We start from the raw sequence: 23,250 nt of genomic DNA, 5'->3' as shown, positions 1-23,250 counted from the left end.
TACCTAAAGTTACTTGAAGGGTTTTTTATGATGCTAATAATTCCTTTCTTGTATGTGAATAGAACGTCCTCCAGCTCTTCACCCATCCGGTCTTCACAGATGTCCACATCCTCTCACCGCTCAAGTGAACGAGAAAGCTTTCAATCTGCTGAAAATACCATGGTACAGAAGGAGATTGCAAGGTCGCGAGAAGCCAAAATTGAACGTTTAAGGACTGAAAACATATACACCTCTAAGATGCCATCAGCAGCCCTTGAACAGACATCACCCATTAAGAACATCGAGTCCAGGCCTCACCCTTCATCTGTGGCCAATTCAATTCATCAATATAACAACGGGCAGGGGAAAAGCCAACCTCACCAGCCCCTGGACCAGACAGCAGTGCCAGCCAGTGAGCAGCACACTAGAGACAAGACCCCAAATAAACCCTTTTCCATGCAGGAACAGGAGCTCCGATCACTCGGTAAGACCACCATGACCGCGGCCAACTTCATAGACGCCATTATCATGCGTCAAATTTCTTGTGATAACGGGAAGCGAGAAAGAGCCTCGCTAAGTATCGACGCCAGTAGTGATGGTAAGACATGTGGGAGCAGGTAGTACAAAGCTTGTAGCTCATTTATATATATACATTATATATATAATTTTTTTCCATTTTGTTTCAATGCACGTTTTGGTGATTGGCTTTTCCAGCTTCCCAGTTTTGTTTTTTTGTTTCTGTTTTACTTTACAAATCATGTGTCTCCATATCGTTCCATTACTTTTAAACTTTCTGATCAGATATATATTTTTTTCTAGGAATTTTTTTTTTAATTTCGGCCAATTTGCGCTTGGCTTGCATTGTTGGATGTTTTAATTTGAGGGGCTTAAAACAATAGCTGAACTAAAAAACGATCTTTACTGCAATTAGATGCTGTCCAACTTTTTTTTTTGAGGGAAGGCTATTTTTATTTTAATGAATAGTTTATATGCATGTAGTAATTTAATTTTGCATACACTTTTAAAATGTAAATATTCTACATCTGCCACATTGTTTCACAGCATAATAAAGTCTGTAATCTGGAAGCTAGATCAGGGAGTAAGGCTACTTTCATACTGGCGTTTTTTTTTAATACGTCGCAATGCGTCGTTTAGGGGAAAAAACGCATCCTGCAAAGTCGTTTGCAGGATGCGTTTTTGCCCCATAGAGTAACATTACCGACGCATTGCGACGTATTGACACACGTCGCAACCGTCGTGCGACGGTTGCGCCGTGTTGTGGTGGACCGCCGGGAGCAAAAAACGTTAAATGTAACATTTTTTGCTCCAGATGGACCGCTTTTTCCGACCGCGCATGCGCGGACGGAACTCCGCCCCCACCTCCCCGCACCTCACAATGGGGCAACGGATGCGCCGGAGAAATGCATCCGCTGCACCCGTTGTGCGGCGCTAACAACGCTAGTGTCGGAATCTCGGCCCGACGCAATGCGACGGGTCGAATTCCGACGCTAGTGTGAAAGTAGCCTGAGCCAAGTTACGTGACAGAGGAGCTGGAGTACACTGTATTCCACATGAAATAACAACCCTACTGCTTCTTTTCTGAGAACTATGAGTTCTGCTGCTCCTTACTTATTCCTTCTAAAAATGACTAACTAAATCGACAAATGGGTGTGTCCTCTCCTAACATCCAGTTGCCAATTAATTCATAGATTTCTAGGAAGAATGCAGACGCAATGCAGGATTTTAAGAAATTCTGCTCCATAAATGTTATTTTTCGAATAAATGAAATTATTCACTATATCAGACTTGTTAGGAGAACAGACGGGTTATCTTCGACTTGAAGCTGCATATTTTTTCAATTTTTTTTTACTGTACTTGAGAAACACGTTTTCCCGTTTACAACCCTCTACATAGTCAGTAACATCACCATTGCCAAAGAAGTCGGAAATACATTTCTTCACATTTGCAAATAAGATGCCCAATTTAAACACATCCTTTTGTCTTAGTTCCTTGAGGAAGAAAAGAAGATAAATGTACAATATATATTCTTAATATATTAATATTATTAATTCCGGTCTGGCAGCAGGATTTAATACTTCACTCTATTTATATGCACATGTAGCTCTTTCAAAGATAAGTCGACCAGTCCTTTCCTCTGTTCCTGAGAAATCAGTGTTTGAATTGACATGCAAATGATGTTGAAGAGTTATTGTAGATTTGCAGCCTCTGTCACTCCAGCTCTATTCCCTGCTCAGTAGTAACTCCTCCTGCCTGACTGAAGGCCTTTATGCTGTGTGATTTTCGGTAGAGGAGCCATCAGACAAGCAGGAGGAGGCGCTACTGGGCAGGGATAAGAGCTGGAGTGACAGAGACTGCAGATCTATCATAGCCCTTTGCTTATTAATTCAAATGCTGATGTGTCAGGAATGGAGCAACTGGCTGATCATGTATTGCTGGACTTGTCTTTGAAAGAGTTATATGCACATTTAATTAGTTTGGAGTGTAAAATCCTGCTAACAGATGAAACTGCAAGAGGCAATATTTTTGTACACTGCTCAAAAAAATAAAGGGAAGACTAAAATCCCACATCCTAGATATCACTGAATTAAATATTCCAGTTGTAAATCTTTATTCATTACATAGTGGAATGTGTTGAGAACAATAAAACCTAAAAATGATCAACGTAAAACACAACTAATATCCCACGGAGGTCTGGAGTTGGATTGGTGCTCAAAATCAAAGTGGAAAATGAAGTTACAGGCTGATCCAACTTCAGTGGAAATGCCTCAAGACAAGGAAATGATGTTCAGTAGTGTGTGTGGCCTCCACACATGGGATGGACATACAGTACCATGGGGATTCTTTTGTTTTTGGCAGCGGTTTCTTTATAGAGCTACATGAATAGTGCAATATTTAGTTACTTGTCCTAAAGTAGCCCAACTGTTTCGTTGACAAAGTTCAGCTAATGTGCAGCAGCTCCTATGTCCTGAAGACCTCAGGAGAAGCTGCAATGTATGGTGACCCCAACACCTGTGGAGAACTGCCATAGTTGATCTCCTATTAATGCAAATCGTGGGTCTGGCTGCAAGCAGATTGCGGTCACCCCGGGGTGGCTTGGCTTGGTGGCGTGTCCTCACTGTGACATTTTTAGCTCTACTCAACAGCCAAACAGATTTTACATTGCTTGCTATGTGGTTCTGAAATTTTTAGTCTGGGTTGTGGATAGCTGTGCAAAATGTCCACTTTGTGTATTGCTGTCATTTCACATAAAACCATGCAGCACAAAACGTTAAAGTGAGAATTGTCTGTTGATTGCCCGGATGACTATGTTGTCATCTAAGCTCTTTTTTTATTTTCCACATTTCAGTAAAGGTCTATAATGTCTAGTGTATTTTCTCCCATGTTTTTTACATTTCTCCTAGTACTACTGATTTCTTATAAAAACCTGATGGCCAAAGTGAAAGCATTTTGCACAGTTGCCTGTTTGTTCTTGTTATCGGGGGGCCGGGATTGGATTGAACATGCTAACGCTTGTACGTCTGACTAGGATTTCCCACTGGGTACAGCCCTGACAGACATGACGCAGTTAGCCCGCTGAGCTCCTCTCGCCTGTCTCTAGAGAAGCAGGTCCGAGCTGCCATGCAAGACTCTGAAAACGCCCGTCTGGAGCATGAATCGAGACACAAACAAGGTGACTGGGAGCTCCGCTGGTCTGATCTCTTCGTATCCACAAGATACACATTTATGTTTCCTTCTGTTGTATTTTATAATTGCATGCAAAGTGAAATGTGGGAAGCACCCCTTAAATAAAAAGTCCTCCAATTATAACTTCTTATAAAGGTTTATATGACATTTTTATGAAAGATGGCCACCGATCCCATTAACCATAGTGTCTGATCTGCAGAGGAACTGAGCAGGTATGGTTTAGTGTAAAATGATTCAGTATAACTTGTATTTGACTCATTTTAACCACTATTCTTTTTATGCTTAGTGGTCCAGTGGGCTGTCCTATGTAATCCTAGATCTGCCTACAGACACGGTAGGACTGCCCACTGGACTCGTATGGATGAAAGTCAGGGCTCTGACCGATGTGTCGCTGCCATCTGGTGGCTACTCTGAGTACTTGCTGCACCTTAGTTTAGCCAACACCAGAACTGATGGCAGCTGCAAGGGTCTTCATCCAAGCCAAGTCGATGTGAGAGTGCATTTTTAGTACTGTAATGTCACGTGGACATTATTAAGTGATATACAGAAAAGTACGTATCTGATCTTCTTTATCTCGTTTCATTCAGTGCCTGCAAAACACCTTTCTGAAGTGCATCTGCGACAGAAAGCCGATGGTCAGCAGTCTCCATGTCATACATCGCAGACTCCGTCACACCTAAAAAGTCAACGTGTTGTCACTTTGGCTCAGCACATCAGTGTATGTCTCTATTACACCACTTTTATGGGGGTATTTACTGGTAGTCATTGTGTTATGTGGATAAATCCGCAGTTACTACTCATCGTTCGCATCATACGTTTGTAATATGCCAAATGATACTAAAATATTCAGTTCATACATGTATGTAAAGAAAATGTTGTTGCCTTAAAGGGAATACGTCACCAGATTTTTGCCTTCTAATCTGAGAATCTGATCATAATAACGAGACAGAGACCCTGATTTCAGCGATGTGTTACTTACTGGGTTGCTTGCTGCAATTGTGATAAAATCACTGAGATCATCAGGAGCATATCACTAGGGGACTAGTAGATCAGCTGCCATATAGTCCTATCACGCCACCACAACTGATTGTCGGCTTTCTGCCTATGCACAGTGTACAGAGAGCTGCTAATCAGTGGTGTGGGTGGGGTTATGCAGAGCTCAGCAATCAGAGACCTGCTATGTCTGCAGAAAAGACAACATGGATTTTATCAAAACTGCAGCATGCAGATCAGTAAGTGATACTTTGCTGGAATCAGGATCTCTGACCCTACATTATGCTCCTCTCTGCTGGGGAATCAAAAACTTGGTGACAGATTTCCTTTAATATTTCTTAAAACAAGCATCCAGTGCAAACCTTCTGCTTTCTAGAATAGCTTCTATGCAGTGGAATTGTAAGGGATGAAATAATGTGCTGGAAATGTAGTTCCATGGCTTCGTGGTCTTAGAATGTGTTGTGGCAGAAATGCAGTTTTCAGCCATTGCATGTTTGCTCTGATTTTAGGAGGTAATTACACAGGACTACACCCGAAATCATCCACAGCAGCTGCACCCCCAAATGCCAGCACAGATTTATTATGCTGGCTGTCCAGTACTAGACCTAAGGCAGAACCCCGGTGATACCGTCCATCAGCAGCTGGAGCAGAGTCAGGCAGCAAGGATATCTCCTGGGAACAATGCAGACAAAAGGTAGGTGTCATTAGATGACCGATGTGAGATATGGCCATGATGGCAGCACCTCCTTAACAATGCCTAGCTGTGTCCCTTTACATAGAATTGCAGGTTGTCCATGACTTAGGCATTGAGCCTGTGTTTTTTAGCCAGAACTGTAGTATTTCCATGAAACATACAGCTAGATCCTACAGGTGTAGTTCAATCTCATGTGTGCAGTACATGAACCTGAGCTTCATTGATCCATAGATCACCAGATCAAAACAAAGCATCTACGTTGAGTGGCTCAGAAGACGGTATCGACCCAGTTTCTCCACCAGAGGGCATGGGACAACCAGAGTATTCTAGAAGTTCCACATATCCCACATTATATAGAGAGGGAGAGCAAACAGAACCAAGGTAATGCGCTCTCCAGCATGCCAGCCTGCCTTTCCATCAGCATCCAGCCATACTTTCCCTTCAGATTGCTTTTCCAACTGCTTGTTGATGAGAACGTCCGCGACTAATTGAGTTGGTGGTAGAGTAGTAGTTGGATTTCAGAGATAATAGCTAATATCTAATAATATCTTTTCACCATTTCCACCGCTGATCGTCTGTTTTCGCCCTTCTGCTAGGACATCGGGCATTTTGTTTGCCTATAATGGTGAAGTTTCTCTTTCTGGTCTGAAACTTTTTGCCCCTTTTTCTAACCCAAGTGTCACCATTTGCTGAAATATAGCACTAGAAGCTATCGGAGGCTTTACAGCAACAAACGATGGAAGTCCGTCATAGAAGGCTCTTATGGATTATGTATGACGAGCGCTCTCCGTGTAATGTCACCAAACTGAAGGGGGGAACCTGGTGCGTTAAGAGGGAGATTTCAAGCTGTAGTTTTGGGAAAACACTGTTACTCCATAGTCTAGAAAAAAATATATTAAGGACATTCATTAACCCCTTCATGACCGGAGCTTTTTTCGGTTTTGCACTTTTGTTTTTCGCTCCCCTCCTTCCCAGAGCCATAACTTTTTTATTTTTTCATCAATATGGCCATGTGAGGGCTTATTTTTTGCGGGACGAGTTATACTTTTGAACGATACCATTGGTTTTTACCATGATGTGTAACAGAAAACGCCAAGTGCAGTGAAATTGCAAAGAAAGTGCAATCCCACACTATTTTTTGTTTGGCTTTTTTTCCTAGGTTCACTAACTGCTAAAACTGACCCGCCACTATGATTATCCAGATCATTACGAGTTCATAGACACCAAACATGTCTAGTTTCTTTTTTTATCTAAGAGGTAAACAAAAAATCCAAACTTTGCTATTTAAAAAAAAAAAAAAAAAATCGCACAATTTTCCGATACCCGTCTCCATTTTTCATGACCTGGGGTCGGGTGAGGGCTAATTTTTTGCGTGACGAGCTGACGTTTTTAATGATACCATTTTTGTGCAGAATCGATCTTTTTCTCGCCCGTTATTGCATTTTAATGGTGGCCAAAAAACGTAATTCTGGCGTTTTTGTTTTTTTTTCTCGCTATGCCGCTTAGCGATCAGTTTAATCCTTTTTGTTATTGATAGATCGGGCGATTCTGAACGCGGCGATACTAAATATGTGTAGGTTTGATTTTATTTTTATTGTTTTATTTTGAATGGGGCGAAAGGGGAGTGATTTGAAATTTTATATATATTTTTTTTTTACTTTTGGCATGCTTCAATTAGGCTACGTTCACATTAGCGTTGCGCGCCGGTGCGTCGGCGACGCAACGCACGACGCACAAAAAACGCGCACAAAACGCGCGCAAAAACGCTGCGTTTTGCGACGTGTGCGTCGTTTTTTGACGAAAATCGGACGCACGAAAAATGCAACTTGTTGCATTTTCTTGCGTCCGACGCTAGCGTCGGAAACGACGCACGTGTCGAAAAACGCCACCCAAAAAACGCACGCGTCCCCTATGTTAAACATAGGGGCGCGTCGCCGCTGCGTCGCCGACGCAACAGCGACGCACATTAGCGGAACGCTAATGTGAACGTAGCCTTATCTCCATGGGAGACTAGAAGCTGGCATAGCTTGATCAGCTCTGCTACATAGAGGCCATGCTCAGATCGCCTCTCTGTAGCTGAATTGCAGACTTCCTATGAGCGCCGACCACTTAGTGGCGCTCACAGCAATCCAGCATCAACAACCATAGAGGTCTAAAGGAGACCTCTGGTTGTCATACGGACACACTGATGACCCCCGATCATATGAGGGGGTCACCGATGTGCGCATTTCTGGCCGGATCGGTTGCTAAATGCCGCTGTCAGAGTTCGACAGCTTCATTTAGGCTGGGTTCCCATTGCGTTATGGGAATGCGCTTAACGGACAGCGTTGCACGGCGAAATTAACGCCGTGCAACGCGTCCGTTAGCGCGCCCATTCACGGCAATGGGAACGCGCAGCACTAGCGCGTGCCATGTTCGGCACGCGCTAGCGACGCGCCGGTGTTTCCTGGCGCGCCGCGGACGCTGCTCGCAGCGTCCGAGGCGCGCCCGCGGTCCGTTCCCCGCTCTCGCAGATCGGGGATCTGCGAGAGCGGGGACGTTACCGCGGCCCCATTAAAAACATTGCGTTAGCGCAACCCGCTAGCGCTAAACGGGTTGCACTAACGCAATGTGACCCTAGCCTTAACTAGTTAATAGCCGCGGGCGGATCGCGATTCCGACCGCGGCTATTGCGGGCACATGTCAGCTGTACAAAACAACTGACATGTCCCAGGTTTGAGGTGGGCTCACCGCCGGAGCCCACATCAAAGCAGGGGATACTGACATTGGACGTACTATCCTGTCCGATGTCAGTAAGGGGTTAAGGGCAAATTTAATAAGCAGTATGAAAGCCAAGGAATAAATGTAAAATATTTTAAATCTTCATTGGATATAAATTCTTCCAGCAGGCGTCTCTTGTTTGGTCTCCATTTATTTATTTTACTCACTTTTATAGCGCCACATCGCTTTTACAGACATTATCATCGCTGTCCCCATTGGGGCTCACAATCTAAATTCCCTGTCAGTATGTCTTTGGAACGTGGGAGGAAACTCGCACAAACACGGGGAGAACATACAAACTCCTTGCATATGTTGTCCTTGGTGGGAGTTGAGCCCAGGACCTCATCTCCATCTTAACATATTCTATGGACTCACAGGAGAACAACCTGTTCTATTTCCTTCAAACTGAAGCTGTCATAATGATCTCTACATAACCTTTGTCTTCTCATTCTTTACATTTCTGAAAAAAAAAGTGCATGTTTTGTAAAAAATATGAAAATATGTATATTGTTATAGTTTAGCCACCATTTTTGTACATATCTTACTGAAATCAGATCCTATAATTTTACATGTACAGATCCAGAGAAGATGTATGTGCAGTAGGCTATTAAACTTGCCCCGGAGGAAAAAACAATAGTATAAGAGCATGGAATTTGTAGAGATAAATCGAGCCCCCTAAGAGAGAGCATTAAGGGCATTTTCACATATACAGTTAGGTCCATATATATTTGGACAGAGACAACCTTTATCTAATTTTGGTTATAGACATTACCACAATGAATTTTAAACAAAACAATTCAGATGCAGTTGAAGTTTAGACTTTCAGCTTTCATTTGAGGGTATCCACATTAAAATTGGATGAAGGGTTTAGGAGTTTCAGCTCCTTAACATGTGCCACTCTGTTTTTAAAGGGACCAATAGTAATTGGACAGATTCAATAATTTTAAATAAAATGTTAATTTTTAGTACTTGGTTGAAAATCCTTTGTTGGCAATGACTGCCAGAAGCTTTGAACTCATGGCCATCACCAGATGCTGTGTTTCCTCCTTTTAGATGCTCTGCCAGGCCTTCACTGCGGTGGTTTTCAGTTGTGGTTTGTTTGTTGGCCTTTCTGTCTGAAGTTTAGTCTTTAACAAGTGAAATGCATGCTCAATTGGGTTGAGATCAGGTGACTGACTTGGCCATTCAAGAATATTCCACTTCTTTGCTTTAATAAACTCCTGGGTTGCTTTGGCTTTATGTTTTGGGTCATCATCTGTAGTATGAAACGACGACCAATCAGTTTGGCTGCATTTGGCTGGATCTGAGCACACAGTATGGCGGCTCTGAATACCTCAGAATTAATTCGGCTGTTTCTGTCCTATGTCACATCATCAATAAACACTAGTGACCCAGTGCCACTGGCAGCCATGCATGCTCAAGCCATCACACTGCCTCCGCCGTGTTTTACAGATGATGTGGTATGCTTTGGATCATGAGCTGTACCACGCCTTGGCCATACTTTTCTCTTTCCATCATTCTGGTAGAGGTTGATCTTGGTTTCATCTGTCCAAAGAATGTTCTTCCAGAACTGTGCTGGCTTTTTTAGATGTTTTTTAGCAAAGTCCAGTCTAGCCTTTTTATTCTTGATGCTTATGAGTGGCTTGCACCGAGCAGTGAACCCTCTGTATTTACTTTCATGCAGTCTTCTCTTTATGGTAGATTTGGATATTGATACGCCTACCTCCTGGAGAGTGTTGTTCACTTGGTTGGCTGCTGTGAAGGGGTTTCTCTTCACCATGGAGATTATTCTGCGATCATCCACCACTGTTGTCTTCCGTGGGCGCCCAGGTCTTTTTGCATTGATGAGTTCACCAGTGCTTTCTTTCTTTCTCAGGATGTACCAAACTGTAGATTTTGCCACTCCTAATATTGTAGTAATTTCTCGGATGGGTTTTTTCTGTTTTCGCAGCTTAAGGATGGATTGTTTCACCTTCATGGAGTGCTCCTTTGACCGCATGTTTACTTCACATCAAAACCTTTCAAATGCAAGCACCACACCTCAAATCAACTCCAGGCCTTTTATCTGCTCAATTGATAATGACATAACGAAGGGATTGCCCACACCTGTCCATGAAATAGCCTTGGAGTCAATTGTCCAATTACTTTTGGTCCCTTTAAAAACAGGGTGGCACATGTTAAGGAGCTGAAACTCCTAAACCCTTCATCCAATTTTAATGTGGATACCCTCAAATGAAAGCTGAAAGTCTGAACTTCAACTGCATCTGAATTGTTTTGTTTAAAATTCATTATGGTAATGTCTTTAACCAAAATTAGAAAACTGTTGTCTCTGTCCAAATATATATGGACCTAACTGTATATGGATTCAGCTTAAATAAAATATGCTTCAAGTCTTCTTGTAACAAGCTTCCTGTTCATTTGAATGAGAAAACCCACCTATAGTTCACCTGTGGCTTTCTTTACACGCAAAGTGTGCTAGAAAAAAAAAACATTGTCAGTTTTCTAGTGCATTTTCCAGTTGTAAATCACAAAGTTGAGCGGTTTTGGTGCAGTGTTTATCATGTTTTTTCTGCGGAGGCCTCTGCAGCAGCACACCACAAGCATTGTTACATTGGTTTATGGCAGATGAAAACAAATGAAAAAACATGGAAAAAGGGTCAAAAACACACAAAAAAACTATTTCCTACAAAACTTTATAAAAAACATATTTCCTCTAGAAAAAGAGTTTTCAGGAGTTTTCAACCAGGAAAAATGCACTTCTAAAATTTTGTGAACTAATCCCTGTGGCAAAATTCACATGAAAAAATAAACCATACCAGATCTGGTTGTAATAATCTTCCCATTCATTAGAATGAGAAAACACACCCATAGTTCACATGGCATTTTTTTTTCTTCAAATGCCTTTTTCTAAAGTGTGGTAGTAAAAAAAAAAAATCATGTCAATTCTTTGGCACTTCATCCATGTGTAAATTTCAGCAAATTGTGCATTTTTTTATCATATTTTTGCTTTGGTGTTAATAAAATTGCATTTCGTTTTTCTATACTTAAAACAAAGAAAGTGTTCCTACAAAAATGCACCAAAATCCATGTAGTTTATAAATGGTCTTGGATGTGGATTTTTCAGCCAGAGAAATCTACGTAAAAAACCCCCTCATTGGTGAGCATACATACCCTTGAGGACAGAGTGGGGTTCACGGAACTTGCGCGCCCACCAGCAGGGATGTCAGAGAAATCAGCGCCTAAAATAAAAAGAAGCATTAGGCTAGTTCACATTGCGTTAGGGCAATCCGTTTATCGCATACGCTAGCGGATTGCACTAGCGCAATGTCCCAAAAGGGATCGCGTTTGGCGATCCCGCTAGCGCAGACACCCGATCTGCGCTAGCGAGGAACAGGCCTGGGACGCTGCTTGTCTGTGGTCCGTCCGAAACTAACGGGACATCGCTAGCGCGTGCCGAAAATGTCATGCGCTAGAGATCCGTTAGCACATTGCCATTAATGGGTGCGCTAACAGATCCATTGAATGGCGTTAATTGCGTCAATTTCGCCATGTAACGGAGTCCGCTAGCGTTAACCCATTAACGCAGTGTGAACCTAGCCTAACAAGATTCACTCAGCAATACCGTGCCATTAAAGCCCCCCCAAGGTACACACATCTAAACAAGATAATAGGGGCATATACCCTGTATACGAAGAACCGCATCTGGTGTTCAGAAATGTTTCAGTAACCTAAGTGCCATGCGTTTGCACATCAGTTTGCTACACTGTCTTAATGATGGATTGTCGTAAAACACTTGATAATTCAGTTGAGACTTATATGTTATTAGACAAAGCAGAAGACACTATTGGGTACAACGGGCAGGGACACAATATGTGTGTAAAAGTGCTGTACCCGCAATAGAGAGAATAGAGAACTATATCTCAAATAGATAAAAATCTTCTCCACTTTCTCACAAGTCATTGTTGGCTCTGCTGTGCTGTGTCCTCATTGTAGGCTCTTCTGTGATGTGCCCTCATTGTTGGCTGTGCTGTGCCCTCATTGTTGGCTCTGCTGTGCCCTCATTGTGGGCTCTTCTGTGATGTGCCCTCAGTGTTGGCTCTGCTGTGCTGTGCCCTCAGTGTTGGCTCTGCTGTGCCCTCATTGTTGGCTCTGCTGTGCCCTCAGTGTTGGCTCTGCTGTGCCCTCATTGTGGGCTCTGCTGTGCTGTGCCCTCAGTGTTGGCTCTGCTGTGCTGTGCCCTCATTGTTGGCTCTGCTGTGCTGTACCCTCATTGTTGGCTCTGCTGTGCTGTACCCTCATTCTTGGCTCTGCTGTGCCCTCATTGCGGGCTGTGCTGTGGTCTCAGTGTTGGTTCTGCTGTGATGTACCCTCATTGTTGGCTCTGCTGTGCCCTCATTGTTCGCTCTGCCGTGCCCTCATTGTTGGCTCTGCTGTGCTGTGCCCTCATTGTAGGGTCTTCTGTGATGTGCCCTCTGTGTTGGCTCTGCTGTGCTGTGCCCTCATTGTTGGCTCTGCTGTGCTGTGCCCTCATTGTTGGCTCTGCTGTGCCCTCATTGTTGGCTGTGCTGTGCTCTCATTGTTGGCTCTGCTGTGCCCTCATTGTTGGCTCTGCTGTGCCCTCATTGTTGGCTCTGCTGTGCCCTCATTGTGGGCTCTGCTGTGCTGTGCCCTCATTGTTGGCTCTGCTGTGCTGTGCTCTCATTGTTGGCTCCGCTGTGCCCTCATTGTTGGCTCTGCTGTGCCCTCATTGTTGGCTGTGCTGTGCTCTCATTGTTGGCTCTGCTGTGCCCTCATTGTTGGCTCTGCTGTGCCCTCATTGTGGGCTCTGCTGTGCTGTGGTCTCAGTGTTGGCTGTGCTGTGCCATCATTGTTGGCTCTGCTGTGCCCTCATTGTGGGCTCTGCTGTGCTGTGCCCTCATTGTTGGCTCTGCTGTGCTGTGCCCTCATTGTTTGCTCTGCTGTGCTGTGCCCTCATTGTTTGCTCTGCTGTGCTGTGCCCTCATTGTTGGCTCTGCTGTGCTGTGCTCTCAGTGTTGGATCTGCTGTGCCCTCAGTGTTGGCTCTGCTGTGCTGTGCCCTCAGTGTTGGCTCTGCTGTGCTGTGCCCTCAGTGTTGGCTCTGCTGTGCTGTGCCCTCAGTGTTGACTCTGCTGTGCTGTGCCCTCAGTGTTGGCTCTGCTGTGCTGTGCCCTCAGTGTTCGCTCTGATGTGCTCTGTGTTGGCTCTGCTGTGCCCTCAGTGTTGGCTCTGCTGTGCTGTGCCCTCAGTGTTGGCTCTGCTGTGCTGTGCCCTCAGTGTTCGCTCTGATGTGCTCTGTGTTGGCTCTGCTGTGCCCTCAGTGTTGGCTCTACTGTGCTGTGCCCTCAGTGTTGGCTCTGCTGTGCTGTGCCCTCATCGCAAGGTTTCCATTATGGTTCAGCATTACCCACTTATATTTCCGTGCATTATAACTAAGGGACGTATGAGGGACGTATGAGGGATGTAGGCCTTTTTGGCCTCTGCAGACCATATAGCTATACTATTGGTGTAATGAAATAACAGCATTTGTATGTAAGTAACATAATTGAAATTGACCTGATGGTGGCATTTACAGATATTTGTCATATATGAAAATTCTCTACATTTTCTATACCAATGGATTTTGTCAGCCATATTTAGCATTTGTTGCTTTTTTTTTATCACCGATTTATAATGTGTGCAGTGTCTAACACATGCAGAATTGGAAAACCTTAAACCTGACAAATCAGAGATATGATCAGGGAACCACTAAATTATTGATGCGCTAATTGTGTGGAAGATAACACTTGGGTTAGGTCAGGATATAGTGCGATGGGACCGTCCGATGGAGAGATATACACTAAAACCAGTGAAAAGATGACTCCCTGTACATTTGGCAGCACCTGTGCCTGGAATTGCAGCTCAGTCTCATTCACTTGAGCTAAACAGAAATGCAGTATCCGGCAGAGTCATTATTATACGGAGGAGTGACTGCAGCCATTGCCCTTCTGTCTGCTGATCGGTACAGGTGCCAAGAAGCCAAAGTACAAGACTTATTAATAGAAAAGCATAGCGAAAGCATCAGATTTTTGCCACCTAATCTGATAGCATCATAATGTGGAGACAGAGACCCTGATTCCAGCAATGTGTTGTCACTGGGCTGCTTGCTTTAATTCAGGAAAAAAGTCTGTTCTATCAGCAGATGATCACTAGACTTATAGTAACCAAACTGAAAGGTAGCCCTCCATCTTCCTGAGCTATGTATAAGCCCACCCCCACCACTGATTGGCAGCTTTCTGTGCGTAGGCAGAAAGCAGCCAATCCAGGGTGTGGGCAGGATTATACAGAGCTCAGCATTCAGAGTACTGATAGATTTGATGCAGATAAAACAGTGATTTTATTAAAACTGCAACAAGCAGTAAAGTAAGAGATAAATCACGGTCTGTGCCCCAACATTATGCTGCTGACCGATTCCCTTTAACTAACTGCTAGTGATGTCATATTCTACTCAACCTGAAGCATGTGGATTACAGGGGGGAAAAAGGGGCGAGAAGAGTGAGGTTCTGTTTCCAGTATGGGATTATATACTTATGTATTCCCTCTCGGGCAGTGTATAATTCTACAATACATGTAACACTTAGAGCAATATACACACTGGTTAACATTTTAGCATGAACTCCGATAATTGATCCTTTTTTCAGATTCCATGTTGCATATTTTATAGAGTTGCTTTTTTGAGTATTGTTTTTTCCAACATAAATGATATATCTGTCTTTCCACAGGATGGGTTCGAAATCTCCAGGGAACAACTCGCAACCCCCAGCGTTCTTCAGTAAGCTGACTGAGAGCACCTCTGCTATGGTTAAATCCAAGAAACAGGAGATCATTAAAAAGCTTAGTACAACCAACAGGAATGAGCCAGAGTATAGTAAGAGTTTCCATGTTTTTTTCACAAGGAGGAATTGGAATGGGAATTGGGGGATGGTGGTCACCTTGTGCTATTCTGGAACTTACAGCAAGTCTTAACCGGCCTGGAAGATCCTTGGGTCCAGAGTTTGATGAACAGAGATTTATACGTTTTACATAAGGGGCTCACCCCTAGTAGCATCCATGGACTGTGGACATACGCAGAGAGGACGCGGTCTACAAGCTGATGGCTTTATGTATTAGGAGACTAGCATGGTTTATACTTGCGGTAATCCGGTCATCTAATGGCGGAGAGAACGTACCCAGTTGGCAATAGATGATCTCCATAGGAATTGCTTAGATCCTGAAATAACGATCTATGGCCAGAAATCTCTCAGGCGGTTGTCTGGTTCACAAGCTTCGAATGAAAGCATAGTGAGCTAACAGAGGAGGACTGTGGGGCTGAGCGGCCATGTGGAGGGCCAGACGCAGCCACATTGGGGTCACTGCAAGAGAATCCAACATTTACTCCTGGTTCCCTTGCAGGTTGCGTCACAGGGGGCTAAAGGGTCCTTTATAATAAAATTATCAAATTCTGTTTGCGGTGGAAAAAAGTAGAAAAGGAACCATTTTAAGTGTTCATGTGTGAAATATTTCCACGGAAGAATCTGTGTGATCGCGGTCTTCCTGCTATCTTGCATGTGTTACTTGGTGTGGAGGTGGTGCCGGTGTTTTGGGCAGGCTCGTTCTTACCGTTTGCGTCTCATTTATTTCTACAGAACATTTACAGGCTTCGTTTTCATTAATACGTGCTTGATGTATGAAAGTAACAGCACACAAGTAATGAAAGTCAAGAGTCCATGTTTTCTTCTCTTACTGGGTAGCAGACAAGGCTGTACTGTCCACCAGAAACGAGACAGAACCAAAACGAAACCCTGCCAAATAGCATTTTCCATGAGCAATATGGCACTGAGACATTAATAGAAAGGAGCCCACAGCTTTCCGTAAAAATGCCAGAGCAGGAGACCACATACTGTAATGGCCACATAAAACGGCCTAAGGCTGTGTGCACACTGAGCTTTTTTGTCCTGGGTTTTTGGAGCCGAAACTGAGCAGAATCTTAAGTTTTTGAGGGTTGATTTAGAGAGTTTCAGCTCTAAAAACTCAGCAAAAAGACTTTATATGTACAAGGCCCCCGTTGTTGACACTGGCTAGATGTGGTTAGCTATAGACTGCAGCACAGTGTAATGGTGTCTTTATTTGTTGGGGTTACTCAATTTTTAGGTTAGTATTTCTTATGCGGTTGGGTTCAGTGGCATTTTTTTAAATTAAAAAATGCCTGCTTTTTTTCCATGTGTTTTCTCATTGGCTTCTCTATAGGATTAAAATAGTTTTGTAAAAAAAAAAATGTCAGAACAAAAAACAAATCACCACCAGAAATAAGTCTGTAAAAACACATGAAAATGAAGCCTAACTGAAGACCCCATACATGTTAGACTAATGTCAGCCAAACTTGCCGACAGTAATGGGTTTGTCCGACAATCTAGTGTGAGAGGGGTGACGACCAACTGATGGTCTAGGGAGATGTCTCGGGCATGTTCGATTTCAGACCACCAATTGCGTTGTTCTCTTGGAGATGAGCTTTCTCCTAGAAAGCCCAGGAGCGCTCACCTGAGCTGGTGCAGCCGTGTGTGGGAGGGTCGTCCGAGATGGATGTCGGATGAGGCATCACTTGCCCGGCAGCCATCTGATGTGTATAGGGACCTTGAGACACACTGGAGAAAGCATAACATTCTTACTCCAGGAAAAGTACATTCAAATTATATTCTTATGTTTTCTTTTCTTTTTTTGTGTTACATGTGTAGATGGCACTAACATATTCCACAGCACTGTACAGGGGTTGGTGACACTCGCACTGGTTCCATTCTGCGCTAGGGCTCGCAGTAGAAGTTCTGTAGCTCAGATATACAGTACATCTTTGGACAATTTTCCTGACCATAATGCAGTCTTTAAACTTCTCTAGTTGGGCACAAGTGTATTCTGCTCTAAAATAGGTGCAGTCCACAGTAAGGTGGTAGCCTATAAATCAGCAGGTAACCTAAAGGCAGCCTGTCGGCACGTTTCTCCACATAGAAGTCATGGGTTGGCTGTGTAGGCGCTTGTCTCTTCTTCGTGGAGGTTCGATGTGCCAGTCATGGGAAACCACTTCTGGCCTCCGTTATATTTGGCTTCTACATTTGTATTGGGGGCAAGCATCTACACAGCTCTATCACAACTTAGGTAAAAGCCGTTCTGAAAATAGTTCTAGAATGATCTATTCCAATAATTGTTCATGGTTGATTTGTTTTGTTTTTTTCTTGTCAGATGTTGGACAGCCAGGAACAGAAATATTTAACATGCCAGCCATTACTGGATCAGGTACAGCATCCATTACGATTAGCTTATACGGTGTTTATGTTCGGCCTTTCCGTTCAGCCATATGCCACCTCGTCTGAGCACTCCATTGGAAACCAATCTTCCTAATTCTTCTGTTTTGCCCCTCCCCCACTTTCCCAGGACCAATAGGTTGCAGAACACAGACTGTACAGGAGAGCTCCAACAGCAACATAGGGTTGGAGGCCATAATTAGGAAGGCCCTAATGGGTAAATATGATGAGCAATGGGATGACCGCTCAGCACTCAGTTCCAATGCTTTTAACCCTTTGAATGCCAACGCAAGCCTGCCCTCTGCTATCCCCATAACTGCTGCTGATGGACGGAATGACGACATGCGGCCCTTGCCAGGTCTGCTGCTTTATTTTTCATTTCACCCTTTTGCCCTGTTCTAATGTGTATTAATTTCTTTTTTTCTTTCTGCTTCTTTGACTTTTTTTTTTTTTCGAATTCTCTGATTGTATAATGTCTTTCTGTATTAACCATGTAAAGCTCTGCCTGCATCCTCTTATCTAGCTATTGAAGCTCCTTTCCTTATTATTAGCTATAACACGAAAGACATAATTGTGTGGGTATTCCTGTGTTGATGCATACAGCAGACATTTAGGAAACCCGCAAAGCATGCTCTGGCGGTAAGATGGCAAACTGCAGTTTGTGTAGCATGGCCGCTCATTTACATTGCACAACTTTAGTAGCAACATTGTTTAGTGTTCTTTGGCATAAGTGACGAATGCGTCAACGGTGCCTAAATGCCAAAAAGGCAATATTAGTGGGAAAATCCAAAGATCAGAAGCACAGAAAAATCTGGATACTGTGCAGATCTTATAATGTGGTCCTACCTACTGCAGTATGACATCTGCATTCCACTGGCTGTTGGACACATATTCTGTGCTGCAGATCTCTGACCTTATTTTCACTATTTAAAATGTTGGATTAGCTCTATCTTATCCGCCAGAACGCCATGAATAACCGTTTTCAATGCAGTGAGAAATTTTAATAATAGCATTAATTCAAAAATTGTTGTTTAAGCACTTTCTTAATATTCCCGCCAACAAACTCCACCATTTGAATAAGCGTTCTCATCATTTGATTAATAAGCCTCCATATATCCATAACTGTACCAGCGTACCGTAGTGACCATTGACACAAGTAACTTGCTTTGGTCCACTTCAGCACAGACATTTCTACTTGAGTAGGTGTAGAAACCTTTTACAATGCTTTAGGGTTATTTCTTTCAGGCAGTGGAGGGAAATCCAAGATTTCCCGACCGAGCAGCCGGAAGGTGAAGTCACCTGCTCCAGGACAACCTTCTGCAGAAAGACCTCCATCTGCTTCATCAGTTCATTCAGAGGGCGACTCCAACAGGAAAACCCCCTTAGCAAACAGAGTATGGGAAGAAAGACCGTCTTCAACAGGTGAGGAAGGACACAGTCCATGTACAGACATAAATACCTTGATATAGCGAGGTCTCTTGACACCTAACTTAATATGTCCCATGGCTTGTTCTCTGTTAAAAGGGTATTCTCTTGTTATAAAACTGGTACAGTCAGGCCTTTTGCAGAAGGCGATGGCTCCCTCACTATTTGCCTCCTTCAGTTTACTATATTTTAATGAATCTGGAGTTACCCTTCCAAGGTGTAACTAAACTGATTAATTCAGAAGTGTTAATTCAACAAATGCCTGAGTACAGATAATACCCAGTACACCAGGAAGTGACTGAATAATAAAATATGATGTTTATTAGATAATGATAAAAATCCATTAAAAAGCAAAAATCTACTTCAGACTTGGGACGCAGAAAAGCCTGATGGAGATGTAAGGATTAGTGCCAGATTAACCTGTTCGAATTGCTAGCAAATCATAATGCAAATTGCCTCTTCAGAGAAAAAGAGGACTTAAACTCTATAGCGCCACCTGTTGGAGGCGAATAAGCCTCCTTACCTTGACAAGCCAGAGATGGTATGTCACTCTCCATAAGGAGAAAATTTACCCCTTAGACCCCAGTCCAGAGCCTCTCACCTAGCCAAATTAGTTCTCATGCTTCGCACTGACGAGGGCCAAAAGCCCGAAACACCGTGTCTGCGAATTGAGATACTGATTTGGCTTTTATCCTAAGTCATATTGCACAACTCGTTAAAGGGTTGATTGTGACTTGTAGGATCGCTACTTCTAACAGGTGGGGCTATAGAGTTTAAATCCTCTTTTTCTCTGAAGAGGCAATTTGCATATTAAAATTCCCAGAGGAGCATTGCACGGCGAATAAGCCTCCTTACCTTGACAAGCCAGAGCTGGTATGTCACTCTCCATAAGGAGAAACGTTGCCCCTTAGACTTTAGCAAATCATATACATTTAAAATCTATAACAGCATGGTGGCCAAACTAGTAATAGTAAGTGTGTAAGATAATAACTTTCACTATGACAAACAATGGTCACACACTGATGTTAGGCACTGCATCCCCTCCTTCTCGACGCACGTTTCTCCCTGCTTCTCTGCAGCAGATCTAGCAGTTATTTAATTGTGGTGCTCTATAACCCCGCCACCACCACTGGCAACTTCCTGTCCATATACGGTGTACACAGAAAGCTACCAATCAGTGGTGAGGGCGGGGTTATACAGAGCCAGGTACGGACTGGGGCTGAAATTTAGCCCTGGCATTTGAAATCACACAGGCCCATGTTGTCCCCGTCCCCATGAACCAGATTGTATATATTACTAATATTACCCTGGATAGAGGAAAGGAAGATTTACTACAATACCAATATTTCTAATGATTCCCATGGCCTGCTGGGGTAAGTGACGGAGTCAGCAACTTTGTGCGCCATCACAACTCTTAACAGTGTGGGCATCTTGAGAACACTGATTCTGTTAGCAACGTAGCAGACAATGCAGCCCACAACTAGACAGGCCCTTCTGGCATGTTCCAGAATTGCCAGATGGCCAGTCCGGCCCTGTACAGAGCTCATGAATATGCTTGGCTCTCTGGCAGCAAGCCAAGTAGTCGTCTAATCATAATGTTAAACAGTGAAATTATCAAAGCTACACTAAGCTGCCCCTGAAAGTGATACATCGCTATAACCAGGATCTCTGTCTCTACATTATGCCGCGCTCAGATTAAGTGGCAAAAACAGGTGACAGATTCCCTTTAATACAAAACCCTGAATAATGGGAGAATGCATCAAAAGAAACCGTAAGGACCCATGAGGACTATGCTGTTATCACCATACATGAACAATTCCATTTTTGACTCCAAAAATCAATAGGTGTAGGAAACCGTTTTCCCTTGTAGCATATTTAATATGTGTATGTTCTTACTCTTCCATAAACCTTGTAACATAATCTAACCCTGATATTCTCATTTACTTTAGGGTCAACACCGTTTCCTTATAATCCATTAACAATCCGGCTCCCTACCAATCTAGTCGCTGCTCCATCCTCAACAGCCATTCCGCAGAGCAACTCCTCCACCCCGCAGAGGGCACGTGATGAAGAGCCTAAACCACTGCTGTGCTCCCAATATGAGACACTCTCTGACAGCGAGTGAAACTGGCCATGAAAGGATCCCCGCAGCCAATCCTCACGCCTATCAGCAGCCAATGTGATAGAAAGACTGGGAAAAAGGAAAAGTTTATGAAAAGCCTTAAAATGACTCCCTAATCTTCAATTGAGGGTCCATACGTTTCTTCAGTTTCTGGCACACAACTGCTCGCAACGGAGTAGAACGTCCCAGACGTCGTAGAAGATTGGATTTTTCAGCTCTATACTCAGGGGATATTTCCACCTGGTGCTTTGCTACATTGCATTGGTTTGTTAACAAAGCTGACTTGTAAGCGTGATGACGTATGTCTGTGTACATTGTATATGTATGTACATGTGTTCATATGCACTTAAGATATATACACATTCCAATTTATTGCACACAGACCTAGCAATGCAGAGCAGCTGCATGCATGGCCATTGCAGAACTGTTACCATTTTGGTTAGGATCCTACCAAAGGTTCCCTTACCATGTGTTTCTTCTCCCTGATGCATCAGTGACAGCACTTAGTGTTTTTCCCGGCCCTTACTTCTGGAATGGTCTGCTGAAGGATTAGTAGTGTAATGAAGGGGCAACCTTTTGTGCAAACACTGCATGTTCTCTCCATGTTGCTGGTGCACCCTCACTGTACATAGTGTGACCTACACATACATGTACATGTAGGTTAGTCAGTGTCACCCAGTCCTAATGATGCTGACATTTACCCTCTAGTCTTATTTTTTTTTGTACATTTTTTTTTTACTGCCCATAGGCAGCTCAGAGACAAGACTATAAAGGATACAACGGTTTTAAAGTGGAATTTTATTCCTGTGATTGTATTAATGATTGTCGGACAGCATTTTGGGGGAGATGGACAACCTCTTCCTATATAACTGCTGAGCCTGGGAGAACACTCAGTATCTGTCAGTAAACAGGGTATGCTTTTAATAGCACGTTCTCAAAATATAGTTCCCTTTGGCGTAAAAAAACAAAACGGGCAGTGTAAGTCTTGGTTTGTTCATATACTTTTTGGTTTTGAGAAATGGGATGGCACTATCGAACACATCCGTATAACGCTCCAGAATGTTTGATCGTATCCCGTAGACTGAAATTGGCCTAAATGTTACGAAGACTGGACACCCTGCTAGGAGAAGGGTAGTATCAATTTGTCCTCTTTTCTTCAGTGTGTATTTGCCTATATAGTTTTTTTTCTTATATACATATAGACACACTTGGCTTAGAACAGAGGAATGAGCACCATATTGTCAAACTATACTACTTAAAGGAGCCGCAATAAAAATTTTGACAGAATGTCCGCTACAAACATAGAATATATTTAGTGCTCAGTTAAATGAGCAATATTCATATAAAACGTTACAACTCTTCTAATTCTATTCTGGAGCTTAGCACCAAGAGACGGGCAGACACAGAGGACATAGGCACATTGTAAAGTGTGATGGTCCCTCCTGCCTCGGGCCGCATAGAACAGTGTCGCGGGCCACATGCAGCCCCTAGGGCACATGTTGTGCATGTATGGCTTAGATGCTTAACCTACAACCTATTCTTACCACTTGCTTACAGCCTTGTATTAATAGGAACTTGGTACATCTGTTGATGTGACTTGAAAATTGACTCTCCAAACCATAGTTTTGGGTGTTATTTTATTTTCTGTAAAGCAAACATGTCATGTATAATAAATTGTTTTTGTTTTTTTTGTTTTGTTTTGTTTTTTTACAAGGAATGATATAGTAACTATATATAGTGAAAAAGGAAAATAAATTAAAATATTACATTCACAGACTTCCCCAATATATTTACGATAGGGGTTTGGCATTTTCTTGCTAGTGTTGAATGATGCATTTTATTTTTATGTGGACGAACAGCGAAGTTGTTGATGAAACCACACCACCGTCGCAAAAAGAGAAAAACAAAAATTGCTGGTTGTGTGATAACGGTGTCTAGAGGCGTTAACTAGGGGTTCAGCTCAGGGTGGGCGAAACATGTGAGTGGGCCCGTAATAGGCGGACATATCATTAGTGCAACCTGTGCGGCTGCACGTGAGCCCATTTCTACAATGTACGTCTGACCACAATGTCCGCAGCATGTGTTGTGTCTTCAGTCGTTCCCAAGCTCCTCTACAAAGCGCTGATAAAAGTGTAGCAAGCACAAGAAGGAACCTTTTAAAAGGAAACTCTGCTACTTTTTCAAAATTAAGTAGGTAAAGCCATTTAATATACTAAGGTCATAACTTTTTCCCTTTGGGTCCCA

The 23,250-nt window shown here is 43.2% G+C and overlaps 1 protein-coding gene across 26 annotated transcripts in view; it reads left to right on the top strand.

Annotated features, from left to right (window-relative positions):
• Positions 1 to 22,696, top strand: part of NCOR2 (nuclear receptor corepressor 2) — a 574,536-nt gene extending 551,840 nt beyond the window's left edge. For 12 of the 26 annotated variants that reach the window (XM_069756005.1, XM_069756000.1, XM_069756002.1 and 9 more), the window contains 10 exons: positions 63 to 577; positions 3,527 to 3,670; positions 4,272 to 4,402; positions 5,187 to 5,371; positions 5,603 to 5,752; positions 14,910 to 15,055; positions 17,398 to 17,451; positions 17,590 to 17,817; positions 18,705 to 18,881; positions 20,834 to 22,696. In XM_069756005.1, the coding sequence (XP_069612106.1) occupies positions 63 to 577; positions 3,527 to 3,670; positions 4,272 to 4,402; positions 5,187 to 5,371; positions 5,603 to 5,752; positions 14,910 to 15,055; positions 17,398 to 17,451; positions 17,590 to 17,817; positions 18,705 to 18,881; positions 20,834 to 21,009 (1,906 nt within the window). In that variant the 3' untranslated portion in view covers positions 21,010 to 22,696. The remainder of the gene's footprint in view (positions 1 to 62; positions 578 to 3,526; positions 3,671 to 4,271; positions 4,403 to 5,186; positions 5,372 to 5,602; positions 5,753 to 14,909; positions 15,056 to 17,397; positions 17,452 to 17,589; positions 17,818 to 18,704; positions 18,882 to 20,833) is intronic. The other 14 variants (XM_069756016.1, XM_069756014.1, XM_069756012.1 and 11 more) reach the window with 8 other exon arrangements.
• The last annotated feature ends 554 nt before the right edge of the window (positions 22,697 to 23,250 follow it).

Source organism: Ranitomeya imitator, chromosome 1 (genome assembly GCF_032444005.1).
Source record: "Ranitomeya imitator isolate aRanImi1 chromosome 1, aRanImi1.pri, whole genome shotgun sequence".
Classification (NCBI taxonomy): Eukaryota; Metazoa; Chordata; class Amphibia; order Anura; family Dendrobatidae; genus Ranitomeya; species Ranitomeya imitator.
The sequence above is the reverse complement of the archived record's forward strand: the minus strand, read 5'-3'. Positions and strand labels throughout refer to the sequence as shown.